The following is a 16747-nucleotide window of genomic DNA, read 5'->3' as shown; positions in this document are numbered from 1 at the left end:
AATCCTCTCTACACGGTATAGCAAAATCTAAATGATACCATTTAGATGACTCGAGTAAAACTCCTCAAAGACAGAGAGCACAGCTTAAGTGCATGGTTTAGAGGCAAGAGTAAATGGAGTGGAAAAGTAGTAAAAGTTGGGTTTTAGAAGGTTTAGTGCTTATGATCTGGCAGCCCATTGCAGTTCCCCTCTCCTCAGGAGACAGATGGAATGGGGCACGCGAGTGTTAAGAGGGAATCAATTCATGAAAACTCAGCCATGAAATGGAAAGTCAAAATGAAATAAGCATGAGTGTAGCTATGTTGGTCTATTAATATTCAAATATTAATACCTCCTTTTCTTTGAGAGACATTGCTCAATATTTACTGACAAGAAAAAAAGATAGTTGGAGGAGAGGAATGTATTCAAGAAAAGTGTTTAAACAGGGTTTGAATGTGTGGTTTGCTTAACTCTGTGTAATTTTTGTCGGTCAATTAGATTTCCCATCCAAGTGCATCTACCAGTTTAGGGTCTCTTGGAAAAAATTTCCAAAATGCATTACAACTTTTCATAGGGGTGACACACAGTCCTATTTTCCTAAGACTCTTTGAATACAATAGTATTTGATTCTGTTAGTAGAGAATAAACTTGAAAAGAAAAATATCTTATTTTGTTTATGCATAAGCCTATTAAAAAACATTTCTAGGGACTCTCCTGTTTATTCTCTAGAATGTAATCTGTCTTTGAAGTGGTATATTAGTTTTTAAAAAATCATTTCCAAGCTGAATAATTAGACAAAAGCTATTCTTAGAGTACATTCCCATCTAAAGCTACGCACATGATGCTTTGATTCAAGTAATATTCTTATAAAACTTTGTTATTGTTTGAGGTCTACATTCAGAGTGGCAACTTTTGTTTTTGATGCTATTCTTATAAAACTTTGTTATCATTTGAGATCTACATTCAGAGTGGCAATTTTTGTTTTTGATGATTATTCCATCCTGAAACAATTTACCCTCTGCCCAATTAAACCAGAATGAGGAGCACATTTGTATCTGATGAAGGTTAAACTTCTCCATCTTGGGCTTCAGAAGGGAAGACCTTTAGTGATGACATTCATTTTGTCTCTCAAAAAGGGCTCAAAAGAAAACAGAATCAATTCCCTTAAGTTTTTCTGGAAGAGGAAGGTTGCTTTTGTTGCTTTGATCTTAGCATCTTGTGCATTTTTTATTGGCTGTCGCATATAAAAAGCCATTGCCTCATCTGGTTTTTCTGCTGTATTCTCATATTGTAAATCACATAATGCCTTCCAATCTAAAGTAAAACATTCTGGTCCAAAATGCCATTTCAGAATTGATTTATCATTACAGTTGATGGAAACATTTCCAGGGGTGTAAGAAAACTATCCAATGTTTGATTCATATGCCACAGACTGCTAAAAATATCTCCATGCGCTTTAGACAACAGATTCCAGGATGGAGACATACACTCATGCTATTTTTGATCGTTTTTCCTACCCTTGAAAGAGGCAATTGTAGCTTATGTAGCAGCTGGCTGGGTTATTGCTTCTATAATATAATCCATAATGCAAAAGCAGCTCTTTTCCAAACATTCTAGAGTAACTGAAGTTGTTTACATGTCTCTGTTAGGTAATTTTCCTATAACTTTGTGCCAATTGGTTTCATACTATTTGGTAAAAATCTTCATTCAATCAAGACAACTGCACTTAGTTAAATTTTTTTCATACAGAGAATTATAGGAAAGTTACAGCTAGCTGATTTGAGGCCATCAGCATAAAGTCAATACAGAGTTTTAGAAAAAGAAAGCAAACTACAAAAATGGAGTTGTATAATTAAACATCAAATAGTCCAAGTAATAAAAGTCATAGATTAACTGTCTCTCAGTTCTAGTCAGATCCTTTAAATACTGTCCCACCACCTGAGCGTTGGTTCTTTTATCAGACGAGTGCCTGTCTTTAAAGTTGGGAAATTTCAGTTCTTTTGGAGCTCCAATCAGCTGTAAAAAGTAATTGGCGTCTTCTTCCAAAGTTTCAAATTTTCCTACAAAATCGTAGTGGATCAAACAGGGATAGCAGAGTTTGCTGACCTTTTCCCAGTGAATGTCCATTCCTACTGGACGGTGAGAGTCCAGCAAATAATGGATGAATTCTTTGAATTTGACTCCAGATCCATTATTTAATGCTTCTTCACAGGCATTCGGCCGATATTTCTTTATAATCGCCTTTCCAAATACTGGATGGTAATAACTATTGGGGTGTTCAAATTTGTCCCTAAATGCTGACACTAATCTTTCCATGGGATCACGAACAAACACAGCTTTGGTGTAGGTGTTTAAACGACTATAAATCCCTTTTAAGTCAAAGCTGTCTAGCTTTTTCAAGTGCTTCCCGTAGTGAACAGCATCATGGGAGATGTTGTATGCAGAGGGGGCCAAGCCATTGAGCACCATCAGAATTCTCTTCCAGTTGGAGCAGCCAGCCTTGGGTACTTCACAATATAAGATCTTGTGTTTATCTTCTACATAGATCCTGGAGACCATGTGAAAAACGTGGGATTGAGGACGACTCACCCCACCATATTTCTTGCAAAATTCCTGAAGGAAAGACCTACGTTTTTCTTGAGTTGCATCAATTCTCTTCCATTTGCTGTCTGTGACTAAGCTTTTATTTAAAGGGCGAATGTCTACCGACCAATTTGTTTCACTGAACTTCCTGAAAAGGATCTTTGTCCCTTGCTGTTTTTCAATCAACTGAATTGTTGGGGACCCTGGGTTCCTGCCCAAAGCTGGAGCCTCTCCTTGGGAGTGGTTGGTCTCCGTGAAGACCCTAGTAGGCCTCTTGGAGTTGAGTAGATTTTCCAGTTTATCCTTGGGATCCTTGAGCATGTGGGACTTGGGGTTCTGTTAAAATAGAGAATGAGAAATGTTGAAAGAACATTCACAATTATGGGTATATTGATAAGGAGCTTAACATAATTGTTTTAAAATGTTATCCAGGGGTCACATTTCATATAAGCTGGCAGAACAGTTTAGCAAAGCATGCAGAATATATGGCTCATAAGCTTCTTCATAGAAAATGTAACAAGGAAAAATGGTATCCAGGCATCGCTCTGAACCAAAGCTACACATTGTACAGTATATGTATTTTGGTTATTATTATGTTATTCATGTAATGTTCATGTGGTGTATTACTTTGATAGATTTTCTCATGCAAAATTGTCTGTATATTATTGGGATAAAACTACTAGTTGTGTTTTAGAATTTATTTACTTGGCTGTGTCAGGTTTTAGTTGCAGCATGTAGGACCTTTGTTCCATCATGCAGGCTCAGTAGTTGCAGCATGGACTTAGTTTCCCCGTGGCATGTGAGATCTTAGTTCCCTGACTGGGGATTGAACTTGCATCCTCAGGTTCAATCACCTGCATTGCACAGTAGGAAGTCCTCAAACTACTGGTTATTGATTTGAATCTATGGTCACAGTAAGTTTGTTATTATTTTTGTACCATCTTCGCATCTGAGGCTGTCAGTTATATAATCTTGTGCATGCGTGCGTCTTAAGTCACTTCTGTTGTGTCCAACTCTTTGTGAACCTAAGGACTTAGCCCGCCAGGCTCCTCTGTCCATGGGATTCTTCAGGCTAGAATACTGGAGTGGGTTGCCATTTACTCCTCCAGGGGATCTTCCTGACTAAGGGATCAAACCTGCATCTCTTTGTGTCTCCTGCATTGCAGACAGATTCTTTACTGCTGAGCCACCAGAGAAACCCTCATGCAATCTGACAAAATGCAAAAAAAGTATATACAAGATAGAAAGGAAAAAGTCCTGAATTTTCTATCTTAACTTTGCCTATAATGCAATAACATAAACTCCATAATTCTGTAGGTCAATGATTATTGAGCTATTGAAGAGTGTGTGAGCTTCAAGCATTGACTTAGTGCATCTGAATGTAGATACAAAATGTAGCTGTATTTGGATTGAGATTTTTGTTACTTTTTTGGGGGGGAATTCTATAATGTGCAGAATATAGCAAGGCCAATTATAAAAGTCTAAATGGCCACTTCAGTTTTCCAGGCACTTGCAAAAACTGATATATAATTTTTTCCTCTTGGAAAAAGTTTTATTTTTCTAAAATTCATTTATCATAATAATTTCACAGTATCATACAGTTCCATTCATGTATGAGAACTTCCCTCTTTCCTAAGTGAAGAAAGACTAGGGAATCCAGAAATGTGTACTTGATGTCCTGCAATATAAAACTGTATCAAATGTAGGATGAGAATTTAGTTCTCTTGGTGGGATGGTTCAGCCCACTTACCGTCTGTTCTTCATCTGAATATATCCTTCCTACAACTCTCAGAAGTGACTTGATAAAGGAAGTCATGGGAGACGGGGTTTACAAGGTGGCTTCCTCTGATAGTGACACAAATTTTAAGAACCTTGACTTTTACCCTGGGTAAACTGCAGAGGCTTTGGAGAGTTCTGAGCAAAGAAGTAACATGATCTCACCTGGACTAGAAAAGGATGGCTGAGGAGACTGAACTGAAGCTATACAAGTGGGGTTGTCAGCAGGGTATTAGAAAGATGAATGAAAAAAATGATGTGTTGGGGGACTAAAGCATGGGACTACCAGCCTAGGGGGAGGAGGGAGTGGCAGGGAAAGTTTCCTAGCAGATTTGTGTATATATACCTAGAGGGAGATAGCTACTGATATAGATGGATTCACCACTTCGTTCTCAGGGTCAAGAACAGTCTATAGTCTCTAGTAATTATTTGTTACATGGAAGAAAGAATGTATGACTTGGCAGATTAGGTCTTCAAGGATGATTAGGAATTTTCTAGCAAATTGAGCAAAAGAGCAGAGGAATGAAGCACTGTGTATGGGAGTCACCTCCAGGCATCACAGTCTTTCCATTGGCTGAGCTTCAAGGAGAGATGCTAATTTCTGGTGGAAAAGGTTGATTGAGTAAGCCCTGACCACCATACACCAACCTGTGGAACCCCATAAAACAGTTGTCAAGATCCACCACACCACTGAGCCAACTATTTGGGGGTTAAACTCAAAGCATTTGTCTGCTATCTTCTCAGAGACTTCCAAGGTGACCTGAAAGCTTTGAGTCCCTCTTTACCCTGATCAACAACTTGTAGTCCACAAAGTTTTCACTACAATATAAACGTTGACTTGAGGTTTTGAAATGGAGCATGACCCCATGGTCCTTGCCTCCCATGTCCTCTGCTGGCCTTTTGTCTGTGGAAAAAATTTTTGCCAACAAGTAAGTTTAATCAGGGAAGTAAGAACATGAAGAAGGAAAGGAAAACAGTCAAGGGTGACCAAGTAATAATAGTTTAGTCAGTAAGCAAAGCCAAGGACTTTTAGATCCTCTTCAAGGGCCACCCAGGTGGCCTGGGTTCGACTCCTGGTATGGGAACTAGAAGTATCGTTTGGGCTTCCCTGATAGCTCAGTTGGTAAAGAATCTTTCTGCAATGCTGGAGACCTTGGTTCGATTCCTGGGTCAGGAAGATCTGCTGGAGAATGGATAGGCTACCCACTCCAGTATTCTTGGGCTTCCCTTGTGGCTCAGCTGGTAAAGAATCCACCTGCAATGAGGGAGACCTTGGTTTGATCCCTGGGTTGGGAAGATGCCCTGGAGAAGGGAAAGGCTACCCACTCCAGTATTTTGGCCTGGAGAATTCCATGGACTGTACAGTCCATGGGGTTGCAAAGAGTTGGACATGACTGAGTGATTTTCACTTTCAAGGGCTACAGATAATATTCTGAGCCATAGCCTGTGAGCTGTCTTGTAGATACTGGAACCCCCAGCAGCTGGGAGAAGTCAGCCACATGAGGACCAGACCACAGCCATGACGTAAGCTGCCACAATTCTGAGAATGGGCCTCAAGGAACTGGAAACAAACAGATCCTGGAACTGAAGATTAACTGTATCTAAAACAATCAAGATGATGCTAGTCAGACCACTGATGACCAATTTCAAGATGACTGTCAAAGCTGACTACGCTGTTTCTGCATATATTCCCCCATCTATAAAAGTTCTTGCCACCTGATTGTCTTGGAGCGGGGCGGTCGACCTTTGGACAGACACCTGCCCATCCCTCAGTCCCTGTTCCCAGCATCCAAAATAAAGCAAACTTTCCTTTCCATCAGCCTGGCCTCTTTAATGGCATTTGAGTATCGAGCAGTCAGTCCCCACTTTTGGTAACAGTCTGAAAGATCACAGTCATTCACGGTGGCACGGGAAGTACTGAGCATAGCCCTGAGATCAAACTGCTGCTACACTTCTGCTGCTACTGCTTCAACTCCAATGATAAGCAGTAATTGCTCTTATTATTGTTTTAACAGTCATCATTGTTGTAATAGTATTTCATCCCAGTGACCTAGTGAATTTCAAGGTTCCCCAGTTGTCCATTATTATCCAGGCTGTAATTTGTGTGTCTACAGATGGCCCAATTAATTCTCTCCCTGCCCCATTAACAAAAACAAAAATGAAATCAGCCCTCTGATCGCCCTCTGGACCTTTTGCTTGTGGTCATCAGATTTCCCTTTATTCTCCAGGGACCTCTGGAATGTTTGCTTCCCATGACTTTCTCTGATGACTCTTGCACTTTTTCAAGTAGATGAAACTTCACTTCTTTACGCCACTTGTCCCTCAGGCCAGAAGATGGGGAGCTGTTTGCTTATCTTTCCCTGCAGCTTCCAGGACACTCGCCCTCCTGCTTCTGGGAAGCACCTGGGTCCCGCTCCACCCGCTTTTCCTCTCCTCATCTGGTCATCTGCTTTTCCCACTGACCTTTCCACTTCGTGCACTGAAGACTTCAGCTCCAGGCTCAGACTCTGCTTCTTCATCCCCACTCTGTCATCACGTGTGGTGACTCCGACACCCAATAAACTCTCTGCTCCTTGACCACCTCGCCTTTCACAGAAGCATCTCCATTTTACATGGACCTTGCTATTGCCAGAGTCTGTACCACCTCCATCACATCTCTGACCCCTGGCATCTAACCATCCAGTTAGTTCATCAGGGCTTCCAGTTCTGCAAATCTATGACCACTTATCACTATCTTATGCAAGCTCTTAGCAGCCAGCACGCCTGGTGACTCTCAGAAGTCACCTCTGTAGGGAGGTGTTCCTTGTACACCTTGTTTAATTTATGTTCCCCTCTGAGATTTTCTCCCACTGAACCCTGCTTATTTTTCTCATACTACTTATCACGATATGAAATGATTTTACTTACTCCTATGCTATTTCCACCCTATCCACCTCTCTTGCCCTAGAATATGACTGCAGAGGTCTCATCTTTCTTGTTCTTTATTGGATCACTGGTATCTAGCATGTTACCTGATGCATAGAAGATGACCAATAAATAATTGTTGAATGAGTAAATGTGACTGTAATTTAACAATGGGCTTCTAAGGAGTCATTTTATGACCTTGTTGAAGAAAACCAGAGCTAATCAGAAGATCAAGGTTAACTTAGATAAATAATTGACTGATTCTTGTTAAGGGGCCGAAAATCTGTATTCAAACAAATCTTTGGCAGAAGAGAAAACAAATAAAATAGGCACAAGGAGAGCTGCTTGTGCTAAAGTAGGTATGGAGGTGGGACCCTTACCGGCCTGCCAGATCAGATTGGTTCAAAGTCACTCAGTACTGCCTGGGAACTCCTGGCGGCTGGCCAGCCATCTGGACTCCCAGGCCTCACTGTGATGCCCTGAAACAGAATCTGGGCAGAGGGGGGGTGGCTCTTGACTCTGATTTACTCTACGTACAGGTGTGCTTTCCTGCTAAGTCGCTTCAGTCATTTCCAACTCTGTGTGACTGTATGGATTGTAGCCTGCCAGTCTCCTATCTCCATGGGATTCTCCAGGCAAGCATACTAGAGTGGGTTGCCATGCCCTCCTCCAGGGGATCTTTCCAACCTAGGGATCGAACCCTTGTCTCTTACAGTCTTCTGCCAATGCAGAAGGCTACTGGTTCTTTACCAGTAGTGCCACCTGAGAAGCCCAACACAAGCAATAATGGCAATTGGGGTCCACTGAATTGGAGCATAGCAGTGGAAGGTGAGAAAAAGAAAATAAAGAGTTTATCTCATACCATTCAGGAGAGAGAGCCTCCCAAATATGCTAGATGTGAATATTTCAGTAAGCAGAGGTAAATGCTCTACTGTAGGCAGGGTGTCATGTCGGCCCTAACATGGACCAGTTGAAATACCCTTCACAGATATCCACTTCCCTTTGCTGGAGGTCCGTATTTCTCCAGACACTTTCCAATCACCAGTATGGCTGGGGAGATCACTGCACAAGGGAAAATTTCACTGCTTATATTGACTTCAGTCTCCTACTGGTTTCAGTTCAGTTCAGTTGCTCAGTCATGTCCGACTCTTTGCGACCCCATGAACTGCAGCACACCAGGCCTCCCTGTCCATCACCAACTCCCGGAGTTCACTCATACTCACATCCATCGAGTCGGTGATGCCATCCAGCCATCTCAGCCTCGGTCGTCCCCTTCTCCTCCTGCTTGCCCCCAATCCCTCCCAGCATCAGAGTCTTTTCCAATGAGTCAACTCTTCGCATGAGGTGGCCAAAGTACTGGAGTTTCAGCTTTAGCATCATTCTTTCCCAAGAACACCCAGGGCTGATCTCCTTCAGAATGGACTGGTTGGATCTCATTGCAGTCCAAGGGACTCTCAAGTTTACCGAGTATCAATCTATTTCCTTAGCTCTGATCAAATCAAGGTGGGAACAAAGGCTTCACTCCAGGCACCCCATGAGGCTTCTGGGTGAATGGACATGAGACCCTCTCCCAGCAACGCCTCATTTCACCATCACTCACCTTTATAAAAACAATTACTAGGATCTTGTGACATCCCTCCTCTCCCCACCCACCCCTGCCTTGCCTCACTCTACTTCCCTTTAAATCACAGCAAAGACTGAGGGGTTTGGACTACTAATAGAAAGGTTAATAGTGTGTGTGTATATATATATAGATAGATAGATAGATATACTTTTTTTTTTTTTTTTGCTATTCTGGGTCTTCATTGTAGTTTGCAGGCTTAGTTTCCCTGCAGCAATTTGAATTCTAATTGCCCAACCAGAGACTGAACCCTAGTACCCTGCATTGGAAGGTGAATTCTTAATCATTGGACCACGAGAAGTCCAAGGTTAATGGAATTTTAAATCGGAGGCTGAAACCAATGAATTTCCATCATGATGGTGATAGTGACGACAGTAACAGTAATAATAAGAGTAAACTTACATTCCCATTTTCCTTCAGGGCACTTGGTTCAGACTGTCCCTAAAGCAAATGCATATAAAGTCAAACTTATCCTGTTCCTCCCAAAATTAGCTCCTCCTGCACTATCTTCTATTTCTGAAATGGTTCTAGTACATTCTGGTCCCCACTGACAGAATCTGAGAGATGCTTTGACAATCAGAAAGTAAACTGGTTAATTTACATCTCATAAAGTCTTTAAAAAAAAACCTTTTCTTTTGTACTTATTATTTCTTAATTGGAGATATTCTTCAGTAGCCTCCTAATTGGTCTTTCTGAAAATTACTGCCAAATTAGTCTTCTTAAAATATTTTATTTTTCATCCCTTAAAATCTGGAACTGGTTCAACTACAGATATGGGGTAGGAAATGGGAACCCATTCTAGTATTCTTGTTTGGGAAATCTCATGGACAGAGGAGCCTGGTGGGCTACCGTCCATGGGGTTGCAAAAAAATCATACATGACTGAGGGACTGGGCACACGACAACATATAAACGAAAGTCTTATTTCCTTAGTTGGCGTTGGCAGCCTGTCACCACTGGACCTCTGCTCACTTTGTGGTCTGCTCCTTTCCTCATGTGTTCTGTCCTTTACTTGCTTCTATCAGTCTCTCAGCATCCCCTAGCCACGCTCTCCCCTTTTATTGGGACTTTCTGAATCTCCTAAGCTGAAAGTCCCACTTCCCTCATTAAAACCACCTGGGTCTCTAGAGAGGGATTCCACTCTCTTTGAAACAACTTCAGCACTTAGTCTGTACCACCTGTAAGGAAAATAACTTTATTCTAGCATACACTGAGATTTGATTTTCTCACTGGAGAAACTCTTTTCAGACACAGCTAAATTATAAACTCTGGCAAAAAGCTAGGGTTTTCCAAGTGTGCCTTTAAAGAGTGGATATTACTGCAAAAGCAGCTGAAAGACATGTAACCACAGATGAAAAAGAGAGTATTAAAAGAAGTGGAACAGAAATTGTGGAATATACACGAACTCTGCAGTAAATGTGAAAGCCTCACTCTTCTTAATTTTTAAGGCCTACTGTACCTCTGTGAAGTCTACTCTGATCTCCAACATTTAAATTAATTGCTCTTCCTCTTTCCCCCTCAAAGTCATGGAACCCCTACTATACATCAGGCACTGTGCTAGATGACAGTGATGTGGTGGTGGAGAAGACAAATGTGGTCCTTGACCCCGTGGAGCTGATATTCTTATATGAAAAACAAATCAAATAATTACACACTTAATTACTACATTGCCACAGTGGCAAAGGCTCCAGCAGGAAGCTGTTGGAGGCTGGGAGAGCAGAAATGTGAGTACAGGGTATTAGACAGGTCTGCTCAGTTTGCGTGTCGGGTCCTCTGCTTAGCACTTTTTGTTTTACTCTAATTGGTTGTTACAGTTGTTTATTTAGGTGACTAGCTTTCCAATTTATTTTAAGTTTATTAAAGGTCAGAGTACAGTCTAATTTTTTTTTCCTCTCCTTTCTGTTTGCACCCACTCCCACTAGCCTTTTTAATTTAGATTTTTCATATCACGTTTTCTAAGTCACTTTCCTGAATATATGGACATTCTATTATGTGATTGAACTGCTTTTTAAAAAATTTATTTTTAATTGTGTTGGTTTCTGCCATATAACAACGTGAATCAGTCATAGGAACTGCTTTTGCCTTACTTTGTCTTTTTAAAACTTATTTTATATTGGACTATAGTTGATTAACAATGCTGTGATAGTTTCCGGTGCTCAGCAGAGCAGCTCAGCCATACATATACATGTATCCATTCTCCCCTAAACTCCCCTCTCATCCAGGCTTCCACATAAAATTATACAGAGTACATTCTTATAAATCTGTATTATTGCCATAAGTATCTGGAATAGTATTTTGCATAAACATATGTTTTGATTCAATGGAAGCAAAAGCAGTATCATTCCTGCACTTCCCGTTTTTCAGGCAACTAACTTACACTGGCTTTATGCTGTCATGAGTTTCAGTTCTGCAATACTTTATCTGCTATTGTGCGGCTGATGGAAACTATGTGCTCAAGGATTTCGATCATTCATTTGATACACAGTGAACTTCTGCTATATGTTGTTCTTGGCATTGTAGAAATGGATGAAGGAGATAAAATTTATAGTCCTGTGAGGAAGCCAAAGTTTAACTAGGTTGATTAAAAAGAGCAGCTTGTGAACAAATTCTGACAGTTGCCATAATGAAAGGATGCATAGGGTATTTGGGGAACAAAGACAATAGTACTTCATTTTTCTCAAGAGTTGTTTTGTGGGGCAAATCTCACAGAGGAGGTGGATGCCTGAGAGTCTAGGAGGATGACTGGGAAGCTGACAGGTGGACCAGCCAGGATGGGAAGGTACCATCAGGGGGACTCTTGGGGGACCAGATTCAGATAAGAGGACAGGCAAGCGGGTTGGATTCATTCCAGGAAGGCCTTGGGCTCATATAGATTCTAGACTTTGCCACATAGGTGACAGGGATTTTCAAAGGCAGGGACTTAGAATGAACATTCTATAAACCGCAGCGGCAAGAAGGCACGCCTGGAGAAAGGGGCTCATCCAGAAGACAACTGAGGCCGTCCACCAGGAACTCTTAGGAGAAGAACTAAAACAAGGGGGTCAAAATGAAGAAGAGGGAATTATTTGGGGCCGATTTAGGAAACTGATCAGACTGGGAGAGTGGCGGTGAAGGAAGTAGACAGAACGGATTCCCATCTCCCAGAGAGAGGACACAGAAGCAGACGGTTATGGGAGGCTGGGGGGTGGGTGTGGTGCGTACTTTATCTTCAAGTTCAGACCTCTGCAGTTGGAGGTGCCTTGGGAAATCTGTCAGTATTGGGACTCTAAAGCTGGGTGTACAGATTCGGGAAGTGTTGGCTGGTGGAGGTGCTAGCTGAATGTATGGGCTTTGAAAGTATTTCCTAGATAGAGAGGCACATGATCACAATGTCTGCTGTTTACTAAGTGCCTGCTATGTGCAGATCCATTGCACACACCACCCCCTACTGCCAGGAGAAATCTTCCACTTCCGATTTTCAATTGAAGAAACGGAGCCCCTTCACTGAACCCGTTTAAGGCACGCAGGGCTTTAGCACAGTAAGAGCCCAGTCCCAGAAAGCAGTGTATAGTCAAGGCCCTGTTTCCTCGCCATCCACTGCCTACTAGTCCGAAGCTACGTGAGCCCTGGGAACAGCCACGCCGACTGTGACAGCAGCAGTGACTCTGGCAGGACACATTCCATTTGTCCTATTTGGCTAAGCATCTGCCAGACCCAGATCAGATTTGTCAGTGTCAGCATCTCTGAGTGACACACACGCCCCTCTGGCTGAGTCGCCCGCAATATTTGACAACTCAGCTTTACTCAGGGACGCCTCTTCAAAGCCCGCTCCAACCCTCTCAGTCCAGAGCAGGCGACTCACCCTTTGGTGGTACCGTGGGCTACCAGGGCCCTGTGCTAGAAACAGAGGGTGGCCTGGGGCACTGGATCTTGCCTGGGGGAATCCGGGGGTGTGCCAAGAGGGATTTCTTTTCAGGATTTCAGGCTGAGAAAGAATGGAAAGGAAGACTGTAAGCCATAAACTCGCAGCAAAGCAGGACAGAGAAACAAGAGAATAGAGTGGGTCACCTAAGGAGAGGGTCAGAGTGAACTAATCACGGACAAAACAAAGTGATGATCTATCTGTTCCAGTGGACGGTGGTATGGATGGTCTCTCTCCACGCGACGTGCTTATGCGCATGCTCAGGCGAGTCCGATTCTTCACAACCTCGAGTGTATCCCTCCGGCTCCTCTGTCCATGGAATTCTCCAGGCAAGAATACTGGAGTGGGTTGCCATTTCCTACTCCAGGAGATCTTCCTGACTCAGGGATGGAACCTGAGTTGCCTGCATTGGCAGCCGTATTCTTTACCACTGTGCCATCGGGGAAGCCCTGATCTCTTCAGGTATTAAGATAAACTTTATCACCTTTTAAAAATGAATATTATTTCATCAGTGATAAAATTTGAAGCTTTTTTGGGGATTTCCAAAAGATGTAGTTTCTCCTGAATATGACAATTTGATTCAAGATGTCATTGAAATGGCTGCTACGACGTATCAATGGCCATAGCCAACTCCTTTGGTCTCTTTCTTCTCAAGGCCAGGTGTGAGCGGCACTGGTCCCGACCATTTAGTCTGAGGCTGGGAGCTTTCAGTCCGGAATACCTCATCCTCCAGAGCTGGTACGGAATGAGCTCCTGATGGACTGCGAGGATCACGGAGGGGCGCCTGCCCCCTACAGACCAGCCTTGGTAACTGCAACTGTTCGAAAGGAGCCGTGGGGAGAGAAGGGTTGGGGAAGGAGGAACTGGGACAGTCCACCCTTCCTGTTTCTTTCTTTAGGCAGAGCCCCAAACCCTCGAAGCAGCATTTACCTGGGGAACTGTTTCTTCTCCACCCATTACAGAGCTACTTGAGCCCCTGGGACAGCAATGCCCACTGGCAAAGTAGCAGTAACACTAGCAGGGCTGGTGATGACGTCCAACCACACTCTTATATGGAGACACTGATGGACAGGATTCTGCCTAATCTACTTACAGAGACACCGCTCTCATCAAGGAAACAGGCGAGCACAATTCTCTAAAGGTCCTTTAGACACTGCATCATTGCCCCCAATCCCCTTGCTATGATCCTATAATCTGTTTCTTGGAAGGAATAAACACATGCTGACATACCTTGTTCAGAAACAATATCACAGTCTATCAACTCCATTATTCCCCATGCCAGAGAATACTGCTCAAGGCAGGAGGAAGGAGGTCTCAGGCTTCACACTGGGGATTCTCTTGGGCCCTCCCATAACCATAGCCACTAACAACTAGACTATAGCCAATACTTTAACAGGATGAAAGTGGATGGATGAGCATCACTCACTTGTGAAACCCACAGAAAAGGCGGGTGCTTCTGGACCAGTTATCAGACCCATGGGGAAGACTCCCTTGCCTTACCTGAGACTCATATATTGAGATTCCTAGGTCCAGACCATGCTTACTCCTGAACGAGGAAGGATGTATTTATACCAAGTGGCAGGGAGACTATGAGAGCTCCAGTCTCCTAGTTAAACTGTGCCTGCTGGACCAAGGGAAAGGATGGCCGGGGAGGGTGGTTTGGGGATGAATATTGTCAAAGGGCTTCACCTGTTCAAGTTCTGCTCAAACAAGTGCATCCTCACCCCAACTGTCAGGTGGTTATGCACACATTCCCATGACACCCACTCAGTATCTTACAGCTGGCAACTCCTAGAGCTAAGGCTAAAATCCAGGCTTATCTGACTCTGGTGTTTGTCCTCATACAGCACATGTTTACCCCACAAGGCTCTCAGTGCCACCACATCTTTATTTAGAAGATGATGGAATTTCCTTGCTCTGAGATCCAAGTGAATATTATCTTTTGTACTGAGCTACCCTGAGGTGACCAGATGTATCTATGTCAGCTTCAAATAGACTGGACAGTGGACATCGCCAAGCCTTTGATTGCTTCTCTTCAATTTGAATTAGATAAGTTGGGTACCAAGAACTGATGCTCTACTGGACCGTCCCAAATAATTAGCTTGGTTGAGCGGGTCCTGGGCTCTTGCTTCTAGAAAATCATGATGTAACCATGATGCTGCCTGGACTCTGGGTTTCCTGTTATGCTGCATAAAGCACACAGACATAGTGATCATCTGCTTAGCTTTTATGTCTCAGAACGAAGCTCCTTATCTTCACAGCATCTTTATTTCCTTTCCTGCTTCTACACTCCTGTTAGACACACCTATCCAGGCTTGGTGATTTTGGAGGGGTTATGTCTTCACTCCATCCCTGGTGGCCTTGTTTTATCTTATTACAGCATTTCAGCGACTATAAGTCTGAGAAAACACGTAATACATGGGCACTGCTGAGCTGTGTGCCTGGATCGGGGATGAAAGGAGGAAAACAGAAGGTTTCCTGATCGACTCCCAGTGACAAGTGAACCTGGTCCCCATGGCTTTTTATTGAGACACTGGCTCTATGATGCTGTCTCCATTAGGATTTATACGTTGGGGATAAATGTGCACTTCTTGCCATGAGTAAAGGGATGCCTGAGTGTTGAGCCATAGCATCTTCTACCTCCCCAGACCCATCAGCAGGATCGTCTCTCCTCTGGACCCCAGCATAGAACTCATTTTCAGCAAAGTCTAGTTTCCATGTTCTAAGTTGGTAATTTATCAGATGGTTGGCCCCAGAGACAGAAATCAGAAGAGTTTTGTGTATTGCATTTTGGTTATTTCCTGGGGGTCTTATTGCCCTCCAGGCGGTGGTCTGCAAGGTAACAGCTATCATTCTGCTCTACTAATCTCCTCTCTTACTTACATCCAATTACTTTTCTGTTGGATGCTTGTTTAAGGTATTTCCAGCTCCCAGCCCTGCGTGGTAACAGAATGAGGAAGATAACCATGGAGGCCCACAGGGGCCCAGAGCACTTTGCACAAAACCCCTGAGTGCCAAGGTAGGTTGTGAGACACACATTTCACACTCCTTCAGCCAGACAACTTGTGAAATGGGAGGGAGACCACACTTAGTGAATTTTTACCCTATTCATGCTTTACTGGTAACTTTCAGCTGACCTTACACCAGTACTTTCTACCAAATCAATCTCTCTCACTGGAATAGGACAGCTAACCAATAAACCTGGGGTAGTTGACTCAACGTCCCCAGAGTAAAAGAGATAATGATGCTGATTTTACGGAGTCATGAAAAATAAATGGAACAAATACACAATGCTTGCCATGTACATGATATTAGACAAAAGGCTGAGAAGTGATCTGGCATGTGGTATATACTCATTAAATGTGACTTTTAACCACAACTTTTGTTTCTGCCAAGAGAATCATCTTCCTGCAGTAACCCTGGGGACCTTGCATTAATCCCTGTCTCAGACGGTCAATTTGCTTCCCACTCCCAGACACCAAACTATTCATTTTTTCTCTAAAGTGTTCATCCCCACTATCAGGGTATCACTTGTGCGTGTGTGCTCAGTTGTGTATGACTCTTGCAATCTCATGGACTGTGGGCCACCAGGTTCCTCCGTCCGTGGGATTTCCCAGCAAGAACATTGGAGTGGGTTGCCATTTCCTCCTCCAAGGGGTCCTTCCGACCCAGGAATCAAACCTGTGTCTCCTTGTGTCTTTTGCACTGGCAGGCAGATGCTTTTCCTTGGCCACATTTTTTTTTTTTTTTCACACCCAGACTATTGGCATAGCCTGCTGGCAGAATTAAGTGATGCATTCATTTGATGAATACTTATTATAATCATTTAATATGTGCCCTGTGTAATGGCACTGGGGACAGAGGACCAGACAACTCTGACAAGGGTCCTGTTCTCAGGATACTTATATTCTTGTGAGTGAAGGCAGATAATGAACAGATAAGTGAACAAAAGTTTTGATGATGATATGCGTGATGTAAAATAAA

At 43.0% G+C, this 16747-nt stretch overlaps 1 protein-coding gene across 1 annotated transcript in view; it reads right to left on the bottom strand.

The window, feature by feature from the left end:
* Window positions 1-1809: 1809 nt before the first annotated feature.
* CHST9 (carbohydrate sulfotransferase 9) overlaps window positions 1810-16747 on the bottom strand; it is a 237374-nt gene continuing 222436 nt past the window's right edge. Inside the window, exon 5 of the mRNA XM_052660523.1 lies at window positions 1810-2898. Within this exon, the coding sequence (XP_052516483.1) occupies window positions 1810-2898 (1089 nt within the window). The remainder of the gene's footprint in view (window positions 2899-16747) is intronic.

This window comes from Budorcas taxicolor, chromosome 22, assembly GCF_023091745.1.
Source record: "Budorcas taxicolor isolate Tak-1 chromosome 22, Takin1.1, whole genome shotgun sequence".
Taxonomy (NCBI): Eukaryota; Metazoa; Chordata; class Mammalia; order Artiodactyla; family Bovidae; genus Budorcas; species Budorcas taxicolor.
Note: the sequence above shows the minus strand (reverse complement) of the source record. Positions and strands in the feature narration are given on the sequence as shown.